We start from the raw sequence: 17647 nt of genomic DNA on the forward strand, positions 1-17647 counted from the left end.
CAGTTACAAATTTGCGGGGACCAATCACAAACCGGCTTATCTACCTGGTGCCCTATTGGCAGGTTTAACACGATGACGATAAAGAAGCGATGGATCATTGGTCTGATTGGTTGAAGGACTATACAATTACGCACAGAGTCATTTGAACTATGCCCGTTGATCACGCCTCTTGTTGTCTGATTGGTTGAAGGACTATACAATTACACACAGAGTTATTTAAACTATTCCCGTTGATCACGCCTCTTGTGGTCTAATTGGTTGAAGGACTATACAATTGCGTACAGTCATTTGAACTATGCCCGTTGATCACACCTCTTGTTGTCTGATTGGTTGAAGGACTATACAATTGCGTACAGAGTCATTTGAACTATGCCCGTTGAGCACACCTCTTGTTGTCTGATTGGTTGAAGGACTATACAATTGTGCACAGAGTCATTTGAACTATGCCCGTTGATCACGCCTCTTGTTGTCTGATTGGTTGAAGGACTATACAATTGCGTACAGAGACATTTGAACTATGCCCGTTGATCACGCCTCTTGTGGTCTGATTGGTTGAAGGACTATACAATTGCATACAGAGACATTTGAACTATGCCCGTTGATCACACCTCTTGTTGTCTGATTGGTTGAAGGACTATACAATTGCGTACAGTCATTTGAACTATGCCCGTTGATCACACCTCTTGTTGTCTGATTGGTTGAAGGACTATACAATTGCGTACAGAGTCATTTGAACTATGCCCGTTGAGCACACCTCTTGTTGTCTGATTGGTTGAAGGACTATACAATTGTGCACAGAGTCATTTGAACTATGCCCGTTGATCACGCCTCTTGTTGTCTGATTGGTTGAAGGACTATACAATTGTGCACAGAGTCATTTGAACTATGCCCGTTGATCACACCTCTTGTTGTCTGATTGGTTGAAGGACTATACAATTGCGTACAGAGACATTTGAACTATGCTCGTTGATCACGCCTCTTATGCAGTAGAAAATACAGAGCAGATTCCCCAGACTTATGTTCAATCTTAAAAGATTGAGCTTGGTCTGGTGATAGCCAGACAAACTTTTCGTAGCTTTTGGCACAGTTTTGGCACAGTTCCTAGTACCAAGTGGCTGATCATTGTGTCAAAATCCTGTTTGTTTGACTACAAGTACAATCTTTTATGTCAGTAACAAAAGATATGGAATTGGATTTTTCCTCCCTTTTAAAAGTTGATAATGATTATATGGTTAGATGCTTTTTGCCATTTAGATTGCATTGTTTTATTGTTTTTTCCGGCTGTCCGTGACACTATGATTCATAACACCATCCCACAACTGCTGGTAAACAACTCTATGACAAAGAAAGTCAATGGATATGAAAAGGATCTTTGAATTTAAAGAAAAGGAACTTTTTTGTGCATATTTGTCACGAAAAAGATTAATCTTTACAGAGATGTTTTCAAAGCAGGATACTAAAAACAAAAATTGTATTGTATGACTGTGTTGATATGATTTGTGTTTAGACAAGTGCACAGATACGAACAAAGGATTGAACCAGTGCAAAAGGACAGACAATAGCCCTGCCCAGACCTGTCTTTGTACAGTGGTCATGCTTAAGCGTGCAGTAATAAAGCCAACAGACAGAGTGTGCGTGCAGGTGTATTATCCGCCATTCAGAGCAACAACACCCTCTGCATTAGTCTAAAGATGAACAACATTCTCCAACCTGTCCTTATAACCTCAGGTCTACTTCCAGATCACATTCATAAGAGGAACCAAGAAAATACTAATTGCACTTAATGTATTTGGTTGATGATTTGGCCGAATGCTCATGTCCTGAAAACTGTATCAAATGAATGACAAGACAACACAAGCAAGCTTCAAATAAAATACCTCAGAGTTAAGTCTGTCTGTCATTGCTTCTTAAAGTCTTCTTTCAAGAGGCTTGCTGTTAGAAATAGACTAAGTTCTCACGAAGAACAACCAAACTAAGTCAGGCATGTTTAAACAGGTGCAGCCATCGTTTCATTATTGTATTATCTAAGCTCAAAAAAAGGGTGTCTTATTTCAATAAGTACATAAAGACCTCCATAAAATTGGCTTAATATTTCTCACGTGACCACAGAAACCGAATTTCCTACAAACATGCACGTCTAAGCGTAAAGTCTCTGGGACCTTTAGTTTGTCACATGTCAGAAGTGATGCAAAGCACCTGGGAAAGCAAATTCACAGAGCACTAGTGCACATGGGTCTATAAATTATGTGTATGAAGGACAAGCTTCAACTTCCAAGAGATGTACAGCATTGATAAACAGCTAAAATGAAAGGCCAATATATCATCGAGCTCAAACATTACAGAAAATGGGTCCATTTTTACAATCCTTCAAAATAAGTGCATCACATCAGCAAACGTGTCCATGCACGTTTGCTTTCTCACACTCTCAGAGGACCTGTTTTACATCCATTTGTTTTTGTAGGTCCTATCATTCTACTGATCTTACATTTGGTTTTGGTTGGAAAAGGGATTCCCAATACCACAGCGTGTGGGCAGAGCACAGTGTTTTTGCACAGCTGTGCCAGTGAAGCTACTGTGAGGTCACAGGTTGGAGACCTTATGCAGGTAACTGTCCCATAAACACAAATTGACACATGTGCAACACACTGTGTAGAGATAAAATGGGAGTAACTGGTTGGCCACTCCAGCTGCGAAGGACAGGAAAATGGAACACTTGTGCATAGGCACATCCTTCTGTGAAATGACTAACTAGTCAATGATTAGGGATTAAATTTGGAGACGGAACAGAGGGTTTTCGCTTTAGTGTGTGAATAATACTAAAACCCTCTGAAAAATTCATCCCCATTAACTTCTCCAGCCATCAAAGCATCACTCCTAAAAACGAATTCAAAAAATGCAATGTGCACGTCATTATGCACATTATGCATTATTTCCATGACGTTTCCCTCAATTAGTGAATATTCAAAATCATTCAACAGAGACTAAACTCCCAAAGAAAAAAATTTAGCCAACTGTAGTGCTGAGCATAATGGGAGGAAAATATATTTGCTATAGAAATTTCAATTACTTTTTAAAGATTTAAGCTAATTTTCCATCCCTTAAAAGCACTTTATAATTTTATTTTTAAAAGCCCTGATATTTCCAGGTTTCCCATGACTGGCAATACTATGCAATAAAATGTTATGTTATATAGCCCATTTAATTGCAGAATATCGATCAGTGTTATTTTGGTGTTATTTATGTTGTCGTATTTATTAATATTTTGAATGAACTTTTATTTTTATATTATCAGTTTTCATTTCACTTTTAATTTATGTTTTAGTCATTTTGTTATGCATTTACATTTTTTAAGTATTTGTTTTTAGATATATATATATCAATTAAAAAATGATTTTTTTATAGTTTAAGTTAACAATAACATGATATCTATCACATTATTCAAGAACCACATTTGACTGAAGTCAGGTGGACATAACTCTAAGCCAGCCAAATTATAGAGGGCTTACTAGTGGAATAGCTGTTCAGACACCCACACACTAGTTGATATGCAAATATGCACTTTCGCAATTGTTCGCTAGAACAATTCTGAACAAACTATGTTCAAAAAAATGCTTAAAATCCAGTTAATTGCCTTGGTTTGGAAACAGGTCTGTTCTATTGATATCATCTAGCCACCGTTCTCCACACTAGATGAGGTTATGAAAGATGCATAAGCCTCGCTAAACAGCAGGCTGCTTGCGTTGTGGGTGGTGTGGTGGTGCAGACAGGAGCTGGTCCCTTCTGCACTCTCATTAGAGCTGAGAAATACAAGGTCAGACGCATCCGCTGCAGTGCTCTCCTGAGAGCTTGACCTCAGTTCATCCCCACACCCGGCCCAGGAATTTCAGCCTTGGCTTTGAATCATGCTCTTCCCAATCCTCCATGGCCTGCTTAACTTAAGATATGGATGAGATAGCTGGAGACACTGTACTCTTTTCCAGAAGTGCTTATAATTAGATAAAGCAAATGACACCACAGCACCAAAATATTTAACTCATCCTTTTAAGAGTTATGACGCTACGTGTAACGCTCTGCCCTGAAATAATCACACTACACTTTTTCATGTTCTTCTTATGCATTCCAAAACTATGTCTAGCAGCTAAAGCAATATTCAATGTGATTAAGTTACAAAATCATCCAACTGTACATTTGTAGGTCAATATCATAAATTGACAAGTGATTCATGGAAAGCAGATGGGTTTGATCAGAGAGCAAGATGCTTGGAGCATGTTTTAAATGAAATCCGTTACTCAACTCAAATTCCATTTGTTGCATAATAAGATAAGGAACAGACATTGTTTGGCTTTTTAAAATGTATTCACCGTTTAGCTTCATTGGTCTCTGGCAAAATTCTGCAATACCTACATTCCTGATGTCAATCAACACAGCGTGGCAACACTATTGTGCCTTTGACATACAGTAAAGATCTCAGCAGAGTCGATCTGTTTTGCTTAAGATCACCGCCCATAATTGTGCAGCAGTGGAGAGACCAATCAGTTGGCCCCCCGCCAACATTAATGGGTGTGGCAAGTATTTGCTTCAAATGTTGAGCTCAAAAGAACAGATGCAGAATCCTTAACCTTATCCTTCACGCTCATGCCACCTGTCAACACCAGATGCAAACGGTGTTGAAAAGAAAAAGAGCTTTTCGAATTGATGATAATTTTTGAGTTGAACATGAAGAAGAGTAATAATAATGGGACAGTTCTGTGGGACTGGGGTCACACTCTGTCACTCACCCTAATATCTCCATTATTGGCTCTTGCATTTTGGTTGAAGGCCTGGGCTGGGTCTTTATGATACACCTTCAGGCAAGACTGTGATGTGATGTTCCTGTAAAGAAATACTGTATATATTATTTTAGAACATTAATATTGTTGTATTTATACAACAAAATTTACATATTTTATACAACCGTTCAAAAGTTTGGGGTCAGTAAAATTGTACACATTTTTTGAAAGAAGTCTCTTATGCTCACCAATGCTATAATTATTTGAACAAAAATAATTTTCTATATTTTGTATGTCATTTATTTCTGTGATGGGAAACCTGCCTTTTCAGCATCATTACTCCAGTCTTAAGTGTCACATGATCCTTCAGAAATCATTCTAATATGCCGATTTGCTGCTCAATTTTGAAAACAGTTGTGCTGCTTAAACTTTTTCTGGGAAGTATGATACTTTTTTCTGATTTTCTGATGAATAGGCAGTTAAAAAAAACAGCATTTATTTAAAATAAATGTATTATCACTTTTGATTAATTCAATAAATCATTGCTGAATAAAACTATTAATTTCTTAATAAAAAAAAAAATCTTATTAACCTCAAACATTTGAAAAATATATATGTATATATTTGTTTTTGGTGATAAAGAGTCCAAAGTGTTTTGGTGAAAATAACAGAGCACTATGACAGAAAGGTAACAAGCGTGTCAACACAAGCTCCTTCCTTGTAACTATAAAGCCTCTTAAAAAAAACAACACCATCCTATGCCAAATAACTAACACACACACACACACACACACACACACACAGAAAAACAGACTGATCACACTCTCTCTTCTGTTCCTGCTGACTTATTAGGAAGCCGCGGGCCAGTGAAGAGTAGGGTGTGGAAAAGGGAGTCACCCAAACGTTTGAACGTAATCAAGCACTACCTGCAATTTTCTGCACTTAAGAAGCAACCACACTGTAAAAGGGAATCTCTGTGATAATTTCTGTGAAATCATATTCAACATTAGCCTGGTCTTACCAGACTCTCGTGCATTTCATTTCTACATTTTGAGTCTGGCCACTCTCCATTGACAAGCGTTTACTTCCTTGAAGGCGGGTACTCTGTCTAAGTTTAAAACTATTGGATCTGCCCAGAGCCACTCTGGATCTGCCATAACCAATCGCTAACGTTTGGTCGTGACGTATGTCATGCGCCGTTCACCTTTGTTTCTCACATGGAAGTCCGTAAAAATAACTGTGCAGATTGTGCACACCACCTCAGTGATAAAACCTAAAACTCGTGCATTCGGATTGTCAAGTCAAGTCAACTTTATTTATATAGCGCTTTTAACAATGTAGATTGTTTCAAAGCAGCTTTACAGTGTTAAACAGGAAAATAATGCAGCATAATTTTATTCAGCTGTATAGCCATTCTGGAAAAAACGCTGATGTCATCAGTTCATTTCAATTATCATACAGTGACAGTGTGGGCTTTAGATCAATAATTCGATCAGTAATTTAGTTTAAATGGTTAATTTAGTTTATTATTTAGATTTATTTCGATGTTTAGTTGAAAAATGTAGTGTCCCCAACTGAGCACGCCAAGCCAGAGGCAACAGTGGCAAGGAAACCAAAACCCCATTAGGTGACCTAATGGAGAAAAATAAACCTTGGGAGAAACCAGGCTCAGTCGGGGTGCCAGTTCTCCTCTGGCCAATTAACAAACAGCGTATTATTATTATTATTCTGGCAGCTTTACAGCTCAGAGGTCATAATAGATCAGAATATTCGAGGGACCGGGGGCAACATGCTGGAGATGGGTTTATTGAGGATGATGTTGATTAAATAATTATTAAAGTGCAATATTCGAATGATCGGAGGCAACACGCTGGAGACGGGTTTATTGAGGATGACATTCCGATTTAAGCATTATTTAATTGAGATTTATTCACAGTGGAGGGGCGAGTTTTGTGATCGGGAACGTGTTGCTCAAGTGGTCCTTGAGACGATTTTATGCAGTAAATAAAATGTCATATGCTTGGTATGATAAGAATAAATGCTGCCGTAAATAACGGCCCAATTCAAATGTTTACGTGCTTTTCTTATTTTTATTTTTTGAGCGGTGATGAAATATATTGCTCTTGTAAGTACTTGCCAGCATTTAAAGAAATACAAGTCTAGAAATGCATCCAAATTACAGCGAAGCGCAACCGCACGGTGCTCTGCAGTGGTCAAAAAGGAAATAAACAGTGTATTTTGAAGTGATATATTCTTGAAAACTCCGAGGTGTGGATTGGGACAGCAATTAAATGACCACACGACCTTGGCGTTTGTCTAAAACAGTAGGTAATTCGGCCGGGGATTTACGCGGGTGGTGGGAGACGGACAGCAATAAAATCACCACTGTAAATGATGACAATACCTTCCGACCCCATGAGAAACAATTACCGTCCGAATAGGGCTTCAGCCAACTCCTTCACCACTAACGGAGCGAGCTGGAAAATCAAACTTTTCCCGAACCCTGTGGGGAGGAGGGCCACAACATCATGGCCACCAACAAAACTCAGCAAAGATTGTTCTTGCTCCGGCTTTAACGTCTGGATATTCGGCAGTGGTGCCACAACGGAATGAATGGCTTCGCTCGCATCTTTCTCCGCCGCCATTACTGAACTACAACTCAAACTAGCGCACAACATCACCGTCATCGTTCTCAGCCACTCCCTCTGTTCGCTGATTGGACCGGTAAAAATTTGTTCGGAGAAAACCTAAGAATATACCGCAGTCCCAGGCGGACTACTGAAGGAAAATGAAAATTGAGCGGAAGTAGGAGGGCGGAGCCAGGCTAATTCAACATATGACACTTTTTAGATTCATGAAAAAAACAATTGAGTGGGTGGAAAAAAGATCCTGTAGTGCAAGACACACACCTGACATCAGTCAACTCATAGTACATATTCCTCATGTCATCTTTGATGTATATAGCCACACTGGGGGACTCCAGTGTCTTCATGGTGAGATGCTGGGGGAAGGCACTGACAAACAGAGCCCTGATGGTGTCTGCACTGGTCACCTCGTTGGGCAATCGGATCTGTTTTGTCTCTTCTCCATACTGCAGGTAGAGGACACCTAAGAATAAATTAAATAAGAGATTGATACCAGCATAATATGTACTCTTATTGAATGAGTAAAGCTGTATAACACTATAAATATGCCCTAAATGCATACAGAACAAAATATAGACTATTTATGGTACCAATGTTTAAATGGTGACAACTGCATTCTGTCCTAGACCTTTTATTAAATTATTCCCTTGAGACAACACAAATGGGGTCTGGGAAGAATGCGGTGTAAGCATTTTCTTGCCATATGACTTCAGATATGTGGAGCAAAATGAACTATTTGCTCCCTAGCTGTAACATAAACCATATGTTTAAACATACATCTAGATTAATAACACATTAATAACTTTACTAATTAAATTGAAAGAATGCCCAATTGTATGCAATGCTGAACTGGGGTACGTTTTTCGTACAACAACGTAACTCACTGCTTAACTACCATAGTACGATGCATCGTTGAAGAAATCAACTAGCCACTGACGACTGTTTCACAAAATCGTATTGTCACAAATTTGTCGTTCAACCACATTGGTTAATGATGTCACGCAGGTGGTGGAGTAATAACTGCTTTTAATGAATCCGATTAAGGTTGAATTAATGCTAGATTTTTTGCTATAAATTTTGAACATAGCATCTGAGGACTAATTAAATTTTTCTGTTATTTTGCTTTATTTCCCGATTCAATCATTGGCGCGTCCTTACGTACTAGAGCACGTACGCAAATATCCGCACTCTTTAAAAACAGCGCTTTAAATCTCTTGACAAACTAAAAGACGTAAATGACATTTGTATGTATTGTAAATAAAAGATATAGGTTGTCCTGAATGTCAGCTTGCTTATTTTGCTCAAGGTAAGGATTTATTAAGTCCACAAGTCATGCAAACAAGAAACTCTGCTTCTAACCACAGGTCGAGAGCTGTCGTTCCAACCACGCAACTTTGCGATGCTGTTCGCGAACGTTCGTTGGAACTATGATTTTGGGAAACACAGACTCGTTGAACGATGTTGATAACGATGGAACTTGCGACCATGGTTGGCTAACGTCGCTTTCGGGAAACGCACCCCTGGTCGGTAGAGTAAAAACGAACTTATGCACTTTATGCATCGATAGGATTTTTTTTGGCCGATACCGATTTTAACAAACAGCTACTGGCCGATTTATATACCGGTATTTGTCATTTGCTCTCTTATTTAAAAGTTTGTCATTAAAATATATTAGTGTTTTGATCATGTTTTAAATTAGCAAAGTTCAAAAACTAATGCATTAAGGTATACTAGCTAGTTTATTGCTGCATCATCAAACAACTTCTATTAAGCATGGATTGGATCCATTTGATATTCAGAACAAATACAACAGAACAAAGATACATATTATGAAATAAACAGTGCTTTTTCAGGTATCAGGTCAATTAAAGTTCCTGTTCCAAGTTCTCCTTCGCCTTTGTGAGTTTTCTCTGCACTAGTTTTGTAATAATAATGCTATTTCATGCATTCTCATGCTAAACATGGCCAAAATTTCAAAAAAAGAGTTGGATGTATGACTGTATTTCTGTGCCAAATACACACCTTCAGGATTCAAACAAGTTTCGGAAAGTTTTTTTCGACCCTGTATGACATTATGAAGTTCGAAATACCTTGTATGGGCACTTCCCCCGGATGAGTGTGTGCACATCAACAAGAGCGAGAACAAAACCCTTCAACACGCTTTGTCGGGGTTACAGAAGCCGTCGGCAGCACTGCCATTTTGTTTTTAGACCATGAAACATCAACAAATGCCACTAAAGAAATGTGTTTTTTGTTGTGAGGGAAAGATAACCTTGTTCAGCTTCCCAAATAACCCAGCGTTAAGGGAACAGTGGATGCAGGTTGTTTTTCCGGAGCAGCTATGGAGTTCTGCAAGTGTTTGTTTGTTCCCGGTCACGAGTCAAAACCGCAGGTGGTAAGTGAAACTGCATCAAATGTCTGTGTTTTGTTGGCAATCGGCGCGCAAGTGCATATAATGTAAACAACACAAACGTATAGTGAATTGAAAGTTATCCAGGGATAATGCCATGATGTATTGTGTGTGTGTGCTCGTGACTCTTTAGCTCCGCCCACTGCACGCCTGCACGAGCTCAGGTGTTTTCGGAAAGAATCGGTACAGCGCATCTGTCTTTTATAAATAAGATAAAACTAAAGACTCTTCGGAGATATGAAGGACGCAACACTACTCTATAGGTACTCAAGATTAACATGAGATTGGCTGAAACTATGTTATGTACCCTTTAAACAGACAGCAGCGCAGCAGGAATATTAGGTTGCTGTCACTTAAGAGCTGAATATAGGCTTATTCTTCTATGTATATATTAAATATACATTAATCGTTATTAAAGTTACAAAGGTTTTTTAGTCAAGAGTATAGTGATGCACCGATCATGATTTTACATGGCCGATTCCGACACCGATTTTTTTCAAGAAAACTGGCCGATTCCGATACCGATTTCCGATTTTTTTTTTACACAATAAAGTAATGAAAGTATACATGAACAAGATGTTTATTTGGTATTTAACAGGCTAAATTGGCTTTTGGCTAATGAAAACAAGTCCGCAATCTGAAATTAACAGGAAATTGAATTGGAAATTAAAAGGCTGAAAGGTGAAATTAAAGGCAACAACTGCATATTCTGCAATCCAAACAAAGATGTTACTTAAATCAGCATTTGTTTTTAAATTCAGTGTAAAGAAAAAAAAGTCTTTACCAGTGAAATTAAATAAAACCAAAGTATATAATTGTTCCAAAATGTTAAATCAAATAATGTTTAGTGCAACGAAAAAAACTAAGATGCTACAGCAGGTGCTTTTTAAATCAAATTAAGTCAATGTAATTTTAAAGTAAAATAAAAGGTAACACTTAGAATAATGGTCATTAGTTAACATTAGTTAATGTATTAACTAACATGAACTAACTATGAGCAGTACATTTGTTACTGTATTTGTTCATCTTTGTTAACGTTAGTTAATATAAATACAGATGTTCATGCTTTGTTCATGTTAGTTCACAGTGCATTAACCAATGTTCCCTTTCAGTCGGTCACTACGACGTACGTCGGTAATAACCGACGAATTGGGATCACTTCAGAGAGCCCCTATCAGCTTCGAGAACTTAAGAACAGGCCAATGAACAATTGGCGTGCGAGATTTGCATCTCGCGCTCCGCCCCGCGCCGCGGGTATAAACGGGAAGCGAGAGCACCGCACTGACGTCATTCACTTCGGAGCCGAACCGGCGTTTGAAGTTGCAGAGACTGCTTTCCTGTCTTTTCAGCGAAAGAGAATTCATCAGAACAGAGAAGAGGATCGTGTGCTGGTGTGACGGCGCTTTCCAGCGGGACCGCGAACTCAAGCTGCTAGAAGGAACAAACTGCTGTTATCACAGCAATCTGTTGGTATCGGTGGGCGTTCCATTCTTTGAGTGCAAACACAGGCTGCACTATCCCCTGTGTGTTGCCGCGGTTTCCCTGGGTGCTTCAGCACTCTCTTAAAAGAGCGTTCCTCACAAAAAGAGCAACACGGGTGTGACACTGCGTCTTTTTCAAGACGTCATTCCACTCGTGCGTTTCTGGATGCGGTTGTTTCCTGTCCTGACGGCCACGATCCCTCTCGCATAAACATGTTGAGACTGTGTTCGTGGGTGATCCGTGTTCTCTCAGGGGAACGGGACCACGTCGACGCGCTGGTCATCTCGCCTTCCGCGTGAGGGTTTGAGTGTTCAGCGCGCCGTGTGCCGTCTAGCTGCCGAGTGACAGCGCGGGTTGCCACGGCAGCTCAGCGCGCGTCACTCGGCGGCTACGCATGTTGAGACAGTGTTTGTGGGTGGTCTATGCTCTCTAATGAGAGCATGGCCACGTCGGCGCGCTGTTCATCTTGCCTTTTTCATAAGGGCTTGAGTGTTCAGCGCGCCGTGTGCCGTCTCACGGCCACGCCCACTGTCTCACATGTCTGCCGGTAGCTTACAGATGGGATTGCTGGTCCTAAAAAATAAATAAATAAATAATAAAAAAAAAAAAAAAAAAAGGACCTAGCGTTTCGTTTGGGGCTCTAGCAGAGGACAGATGTCAATCGCTGCATCGGAGAGAGGGCTGTTATGTGTTGAAAATGAAGATGATGCTGAGATTCCCACTATAATAGTGGGCGCTCGTGCTGAATCCGATTCATGCTCGACAGCCATGCTTTCCCGGGTGGCTGAGGCATAGTGCAACGCATAATTCGCCTTGCCTGCCTCTTGCCTTTCCCGGATGTGCGTTGGAAGGCTTTTGCATTATGGAACTATTGGTGGCAAAATATGGAACACCAATAGGGCCATAATCTGTATAAAATTTTCCTCTCTCTCACTACCCTCATCGGTGGGGTGGCAGTGCCACTGGCAGGCCACCTCCGCCCTGCTTAGGGCATGAGGGTAGTTCTCAGCCGAGGTTGAGCTGCGCACAGCGCTGGCCCTTGGCTAGACGATGTCCAGAAACACCATTGACCCGGATTTGGTTCGGGACTGTTCTTCCCCCGGAGGAGGGCCGGGTAAAAACCATTAGTAATTCTGTTCCGCCACTGGGGTTAAAAACAGCCAGTGGTACCCAAATATATATCTAAAAAAAAAAAAAAAAAAAGAGAAGAACAGTTCCAATATCTCTGGGTCTCAGGAGTTCAGGAATGGCAGCGTGTGACGCTACAAGCCTCGCCGCCCTCATTCCCCTCCCCACAAGAGGGCGAGAATGGCAGTGTGTGACGCTACAAGCCTCGCCACTCTCATTCCCCTCTTCTCAGCGGTGTGTGGACAACAGTGCGCGACGCTATGCCTCGCCGCTCTTGTTCCCCGCTGAGGAAGGAGGTTAGGCAGACCGTGTGCAACGCCACAAAGCCTTGCCACGCTCAGCCCCTCCTTCATTTGGAGAGCGCGCTGGGCGGTGTACAACGCTCCCATGCCTTGTCAGCCTCTGGTGCCTCTCCAAATCGCCAGCAGGGGGTGCCGGCTGTGGGAACGCACTCAAGCGGCCTTCCCACACTCGCGCACCCCCTCAGCGGATGCAGGTCGTGTGTCAGACCCAGACCCCTACACGGACCACTCCCATGTCGTCCTGGGGTCCCTGCATTCCGCCTCGCTGCCCTGCTGCGGGTACGTCTGTGGTACCGATGACCCCGCTTGTTCGGTCTCTGGGGGCCTGGCTAGCGCTCCCCAGCCCGTCTCGCTGGGTCATCTGTACCATCAGACTCGGTTTGCGATTCAGTTCGCCCGGCGTCCGCCCAAGTTCGGGGGCGTTCACTTCACGTCTATTGCGTGGGTGGATGCCCCCGTGCTTCGGGCGGAGATCGCTGTCCTACTGGCGAAGGACGCGATAAAGCCGGTCCCTCCAGCCGATATGAAGTCTGGGTTCTACAGCCCGTACTTCATTGTACCCAAGAAAGGTGGCGGGTTACGACCGATCCTGGACCTGCGTTACCTGAACCGCTCCCTCCACAGGATGCCGTTCCGAATGTTAACCCAGAAACGCATCTTCAGATGCATCCGTCCCCAGGATTGGTTTGCAGCGATCGACCTGAAGGACGTGTACTTTCATGTCTCGATTCTCCCTCGACACAGACCGTTTCTACGCTTTGCTTTCGACGGACGGGCATACCAGTACAAAGTCCTGCCCTTCGGGCTGTCCCTGTCGCCCCGTGTCTTCACGAAAGTCGCGGAGGCGGCCATTGCTCCCATGAGAGAGCGTGGTGTTCGCATCCTCAACTATCTCGACGACTGGCTGATTCTTGCCCAGTCACGGGAGCAGTTGTGCGAACACAGGGACATGGTGCTCCGGCACCTCAGCCAGTTGGGTCTTCGGGTCAACTGGGAGAAGAGCAAACTCTGTCCCGTACAGAGGATCTCTTTTCTCGGGATGGAGATCGACTCGGTCGCCATGACTGCGCGCCTCAAAGAGGAGTGCGTCCAGTCGGTGCTGAGCTGCTTGAGTACGCTCAAACGCAGTACAGCGGTTCCACTGAAACATTTTCAGAGGCTCCTGGGGCATATGGCAGCAGCAGCCGCAGTAACGCCGCTAGGGCTGCTCCATATGAGACCGCTTCAGCACTGGCTACACGACCGAGTCCCGAGATGGGCGTGGCACAGCGGGTCCCTCCGTGTCCAAGTGACGCCGAGATGCCGCCAAACCCTCACCCCGTGGTCGGACCCTTCATTTCTACGGGCAGGAGTGCCTCTAGAACAAGTGTCCAGGCATCATGTTGTCTCCACGGATGCCTCACCCACGGGTTGGGGGGCCACGTACAACGGGCTTGCAGTATCGGGTCTGTGGACGGGGCCCCAACTGCAATGGCATATCAATTGCCTAGAGTTGCTGGCAGTTCGTCTTGCTCTCAGCCGCCTCAAAGGGTCGCTCAAAGACAAGCACGTTCTGGTCCGGACGGACAGCACGACGGCCGTTGCGTACATCAACAAACAAGGTGGTCTACGCTCCCGCCGTTTGTCCCAACTCGCCCGCCATCTCCTCCTGTGGAGTCAGAAGCATCTGAGGTCCCTTCGTGCTATCCACATTCCGGGCCTGCTCAATCGTGCGGCCGACGAGCTGTCACGGTTGCCAGTGCTTCCCGGAGAGTGGCGACTCCACCCCCAGGTGGTCCAGCTGATTTGGAGTCGCTTTGGGGCCGCACAGATCGATCTGTTTGCCGCCCACGACACGACCCACTGCCAGTTGTTTTATTCCCTGTCCGAGGGGACCCTCGGCACGGATGCACTGGCACACAGCTGGCCCCGGGCTCTGCGCAAATATGCGTTTCCCCCAGTGAGCCTTCTTGCACAGACACTGTGCAAGGTCAGGGAGGACGAGGAGCATCTCCTCTTGGTAGCTCTGTACTGGCCCAACAGGACGTGGTTCCCGGAACTAGTGCTCCTCGCGACAGCACCTCCTTGGCCCATTCCTCTGAGGTAGGACCTTCTGTCTCAGAGACGGGGCACCCTATGACACCCGCGTCCAGACCTCTGGAAACTCCATGTCTGGTCCCTGGACGGGACGCGGAGGTTCTAGGTGACCTACCGCAAGCGGTAGTCGACACCATCGCTTCCGCCAGAGCCCCCTCTACGAGACGGCTTTATGCGTTGAAGTGGAACCTGTTCGTCGACTGGTGCTCTTCTCGCCGAGAAGACCCCCGGAAGTGTTCGATCGGATCTGTGCTATCTTTTCTTCAAGACGGGTTGGAGCGAAGGCTGTCTCCCTCCACCCTCAAGGTATATGTTGCCGCCATCGCCGCAAGCCATGACCTCATTGATGGTGAGTCCTTAGGCAAGCATGATCTGATCGTCAGGTTCCTAAGGGGAGCGAGGAGACTAAATCCTCCTCGCCCTTCTTCTATACCCTCTTGGGACTTGTCTCTGGTGCTGACCGCACTGCAGAGGGCGCCCTTCGAGCCTTTACAGTCAGTAGAGCTTAAGATCTTGTCTCTAAAGACAATACTCCTGATTGCATTGGCCTCAGTTAAGAGGGTAGGGGACCTGCAGGCATTTTCGGTCGACGAATCGTGCCTGGAATTCGGGCCGGGTGATTCTCAGGTGACCCTGAGACCCTGGCCTGGATATGTGCCCAAGGTTCCCACTACTCCCTTCCGGGACCAAGTGGTGAGCCTGCAAGCGCTGCCTTCGGAGGAGGCAGACCCAGCCCTAGCTTTGCTCTGTCCCGTCCGTGCTCTCCGGACTTACGTGGACAGAACGCAAAGCTTCAGGACCTCAGAGCAGCTCTTCGTCTGTTACAGAGGACAGCAGAAGGGAAAGGCTGTCTCCAAGCAGAGGATGGCCCACTGGATAGTGGATGCCATCGTCTTGGTGTATGAATCCCAAGACGTGCCCTGCCCGCTCGGGGTTAGAGCTCACTCCACCTGGGGTGTAGCTTCTTCCTGGGCGCTGGCTCGTGGCGCCTCGCTGACAGACATTTGTAGAGCTGCGGGCTGGGCGACACCCAACACGTTCGCTAGGTTTTATAGCCTGCGTGTAGAGCCGGTGGCTTCTCGTGTGCTCGCTTCCCATAGTCAGCTTCACTGAAGTGCCCGTTCTAGTGTCGGCTTGCTGCGCCATTCCTTTCCCCTGGAACGGATACGTGCGCTTATTTTCTCCAGTCGAGTTCCCCAGGATAGGCGAACCCTGTTGAGTCCTCCGCACCCCTCGGCAGTCGGATGTTGCGGAGCGTCCGACGCCAGGTCTGGCACTCGTATGCATTGGTGGAACTTGTGTCAGGCTGGGTTCCGTATGTCGTGACCCCTACGGCGGTCCCATACGTGTATTTCCACGGTACAGCTCCCTACGGCGAGCTCGTGTCTTTCCCTTGGCAGAGTTCTCTGCCGTCTCAGTACGGTGTCGTCCCCCGCCTGCATTAGGCCGGGGCCTCCCCTGGGACTCCGTATGTTGTGCTGCCCACGGCCAGCCCATACGTGTTCTCCACATGGTAACTCCCTCCGGGCATGATGTGGCTCCCGCAGCGTCCTTCGGGCACGCTTTCCCAGCGTTATCCAATCAAGTCTGCTGAATGGGTCTTGCGGAACAGCAGTATGACTCTTCTAGCGTGAATCTTCCCGCCCGCTTCAGAACGGGGTCTGAGGGGCTCTCGCTGGGCGCTGGAAGTGGTAGTAACTGTGGCGTTTTCCATAGGGATCCCAATTCGTCGGTTATTACCGACGTACGTCGTAGTGACCGACTGAAAGGGAACGTCTCGGTTACGTATGGTAACCCTCGTTCCCTGAAGGAGGGAACGGAGACGTACGTCCCGTCGCCACAGTTCCTTCCATCACTGCTTGGCCGAGTCACTGGTTCGGCTCCTCAGTGAAAAACGTCAGTGCGGTGCTCTCGCTTCCCGTTTATACCCGCGGCGCGGGGCGGAGCGCGAGATGCAAATCTCGCACGCCAATTGTTCATTGGCCTGTTCTTAAGTTCTCGAAGCTGATAGGGGCTCTCTGAAGTGATCCCAATTCGTCGGTTATTACCGACGTACGTCTCCGTTCCCTCCTTCAGGGAACGAGGGTTACCATACGTAACCGAGACGTTAACAAGACTTTAATAATGCAGTTATCTCTCATTAGTAAATGTTGAAATTAACATTAACAAAAATTAATAAACGCTTTATAAGTGCAGTTCATTTTTAGTTAATGTTAACTAATGTAGTAAACTAATGTTAACTAATGACCATTATTCTAAAGTGTTACCAAATATAAATGATCATCCTATAGGCTACAGAACTGACAGTATTTCATTTCTAAAATGCATGCATGTTCTTCTTTAGGCTACAAAAAGAAGTATTTCGGCTTTTTCACAAGTTAGTCTGTTTCGTTCTCATCCGATCCAACACGTGAGAAGCTGAGCTGAACAAACGCTCACTATCTACACTTGTGCAGGGCGGAGAGGTAAGCTCGCGCAACTTCAGCTCGCGCAGGAAAGCGGCTCTTCATTACCTTCCGCGTATCTCGTCTCTTCCCTCAGTTATCCAGGTTCCGTTTGTAACACACAAGTAACATGTTCGCGAATGATTGCAATATAGGCGTATGTGCACGCGGGCGCACTTCCGGATAAATCGGCAGAAAAATTCAAAGAAACCGGCCGGTTTTTGCTTCTTGCGCGCGATCGTCAACCGGCCGGTTTCTTTGAATTTTTCTGCCGATTTATCCGGAAGTTCCGATTTTTGGCCGCTCAACCGGTGCATCCCTACAAGAGTAGAAATAGTTTTTTTGTCTTTTGTTGTTTGCTTAACATTAAAACAGACAGCATTGCAGCAGG

General features: G+C 44.6%; 1 protein-coding gene across 4 annotated transcripts in view; it reads right to left on the reverse strand.

Annotated features, from left to right (window-relative positions):
• LOC307128410 (sickle tail protein) overlaps nt 1-17647 on the reverse strand; it is an 86826-nt gene that overhangs the window by 18933 nt on the left and 50246 nt on the right. For all 4 annotated transcript variants that reach the window (XM_079820255.1, XM_079820254.1, XM_079820252.1 and 1 more), the window contains exons 4-5: nt 7679-7877; nt 4779-4872 (exon numbers count right to left, since the gene is read on the reverse strand). In XM_079820255.1, coding sequence (XP_079676381.1) covers nt 4779-4872; nt 7679-7877 — 293 coding nt within the window. The remainder of the gene's footprint in view (nt 1-4778; nt 4873-7678; nt 7878-17647) is intronic.

The sequence above is a fragment of the Gobio gobio genome, assembly GCF_949357685.1.
Source record: "Gobio gobio genome assembly, chromosome: 6".
In the NCBI taxonomy this organism is placed as follows: Eukaryota; Metazoa; Chordata; class Actinopteri; order Cypriniformes; family Gobionidae; genus Gobio; species Gobio gobio.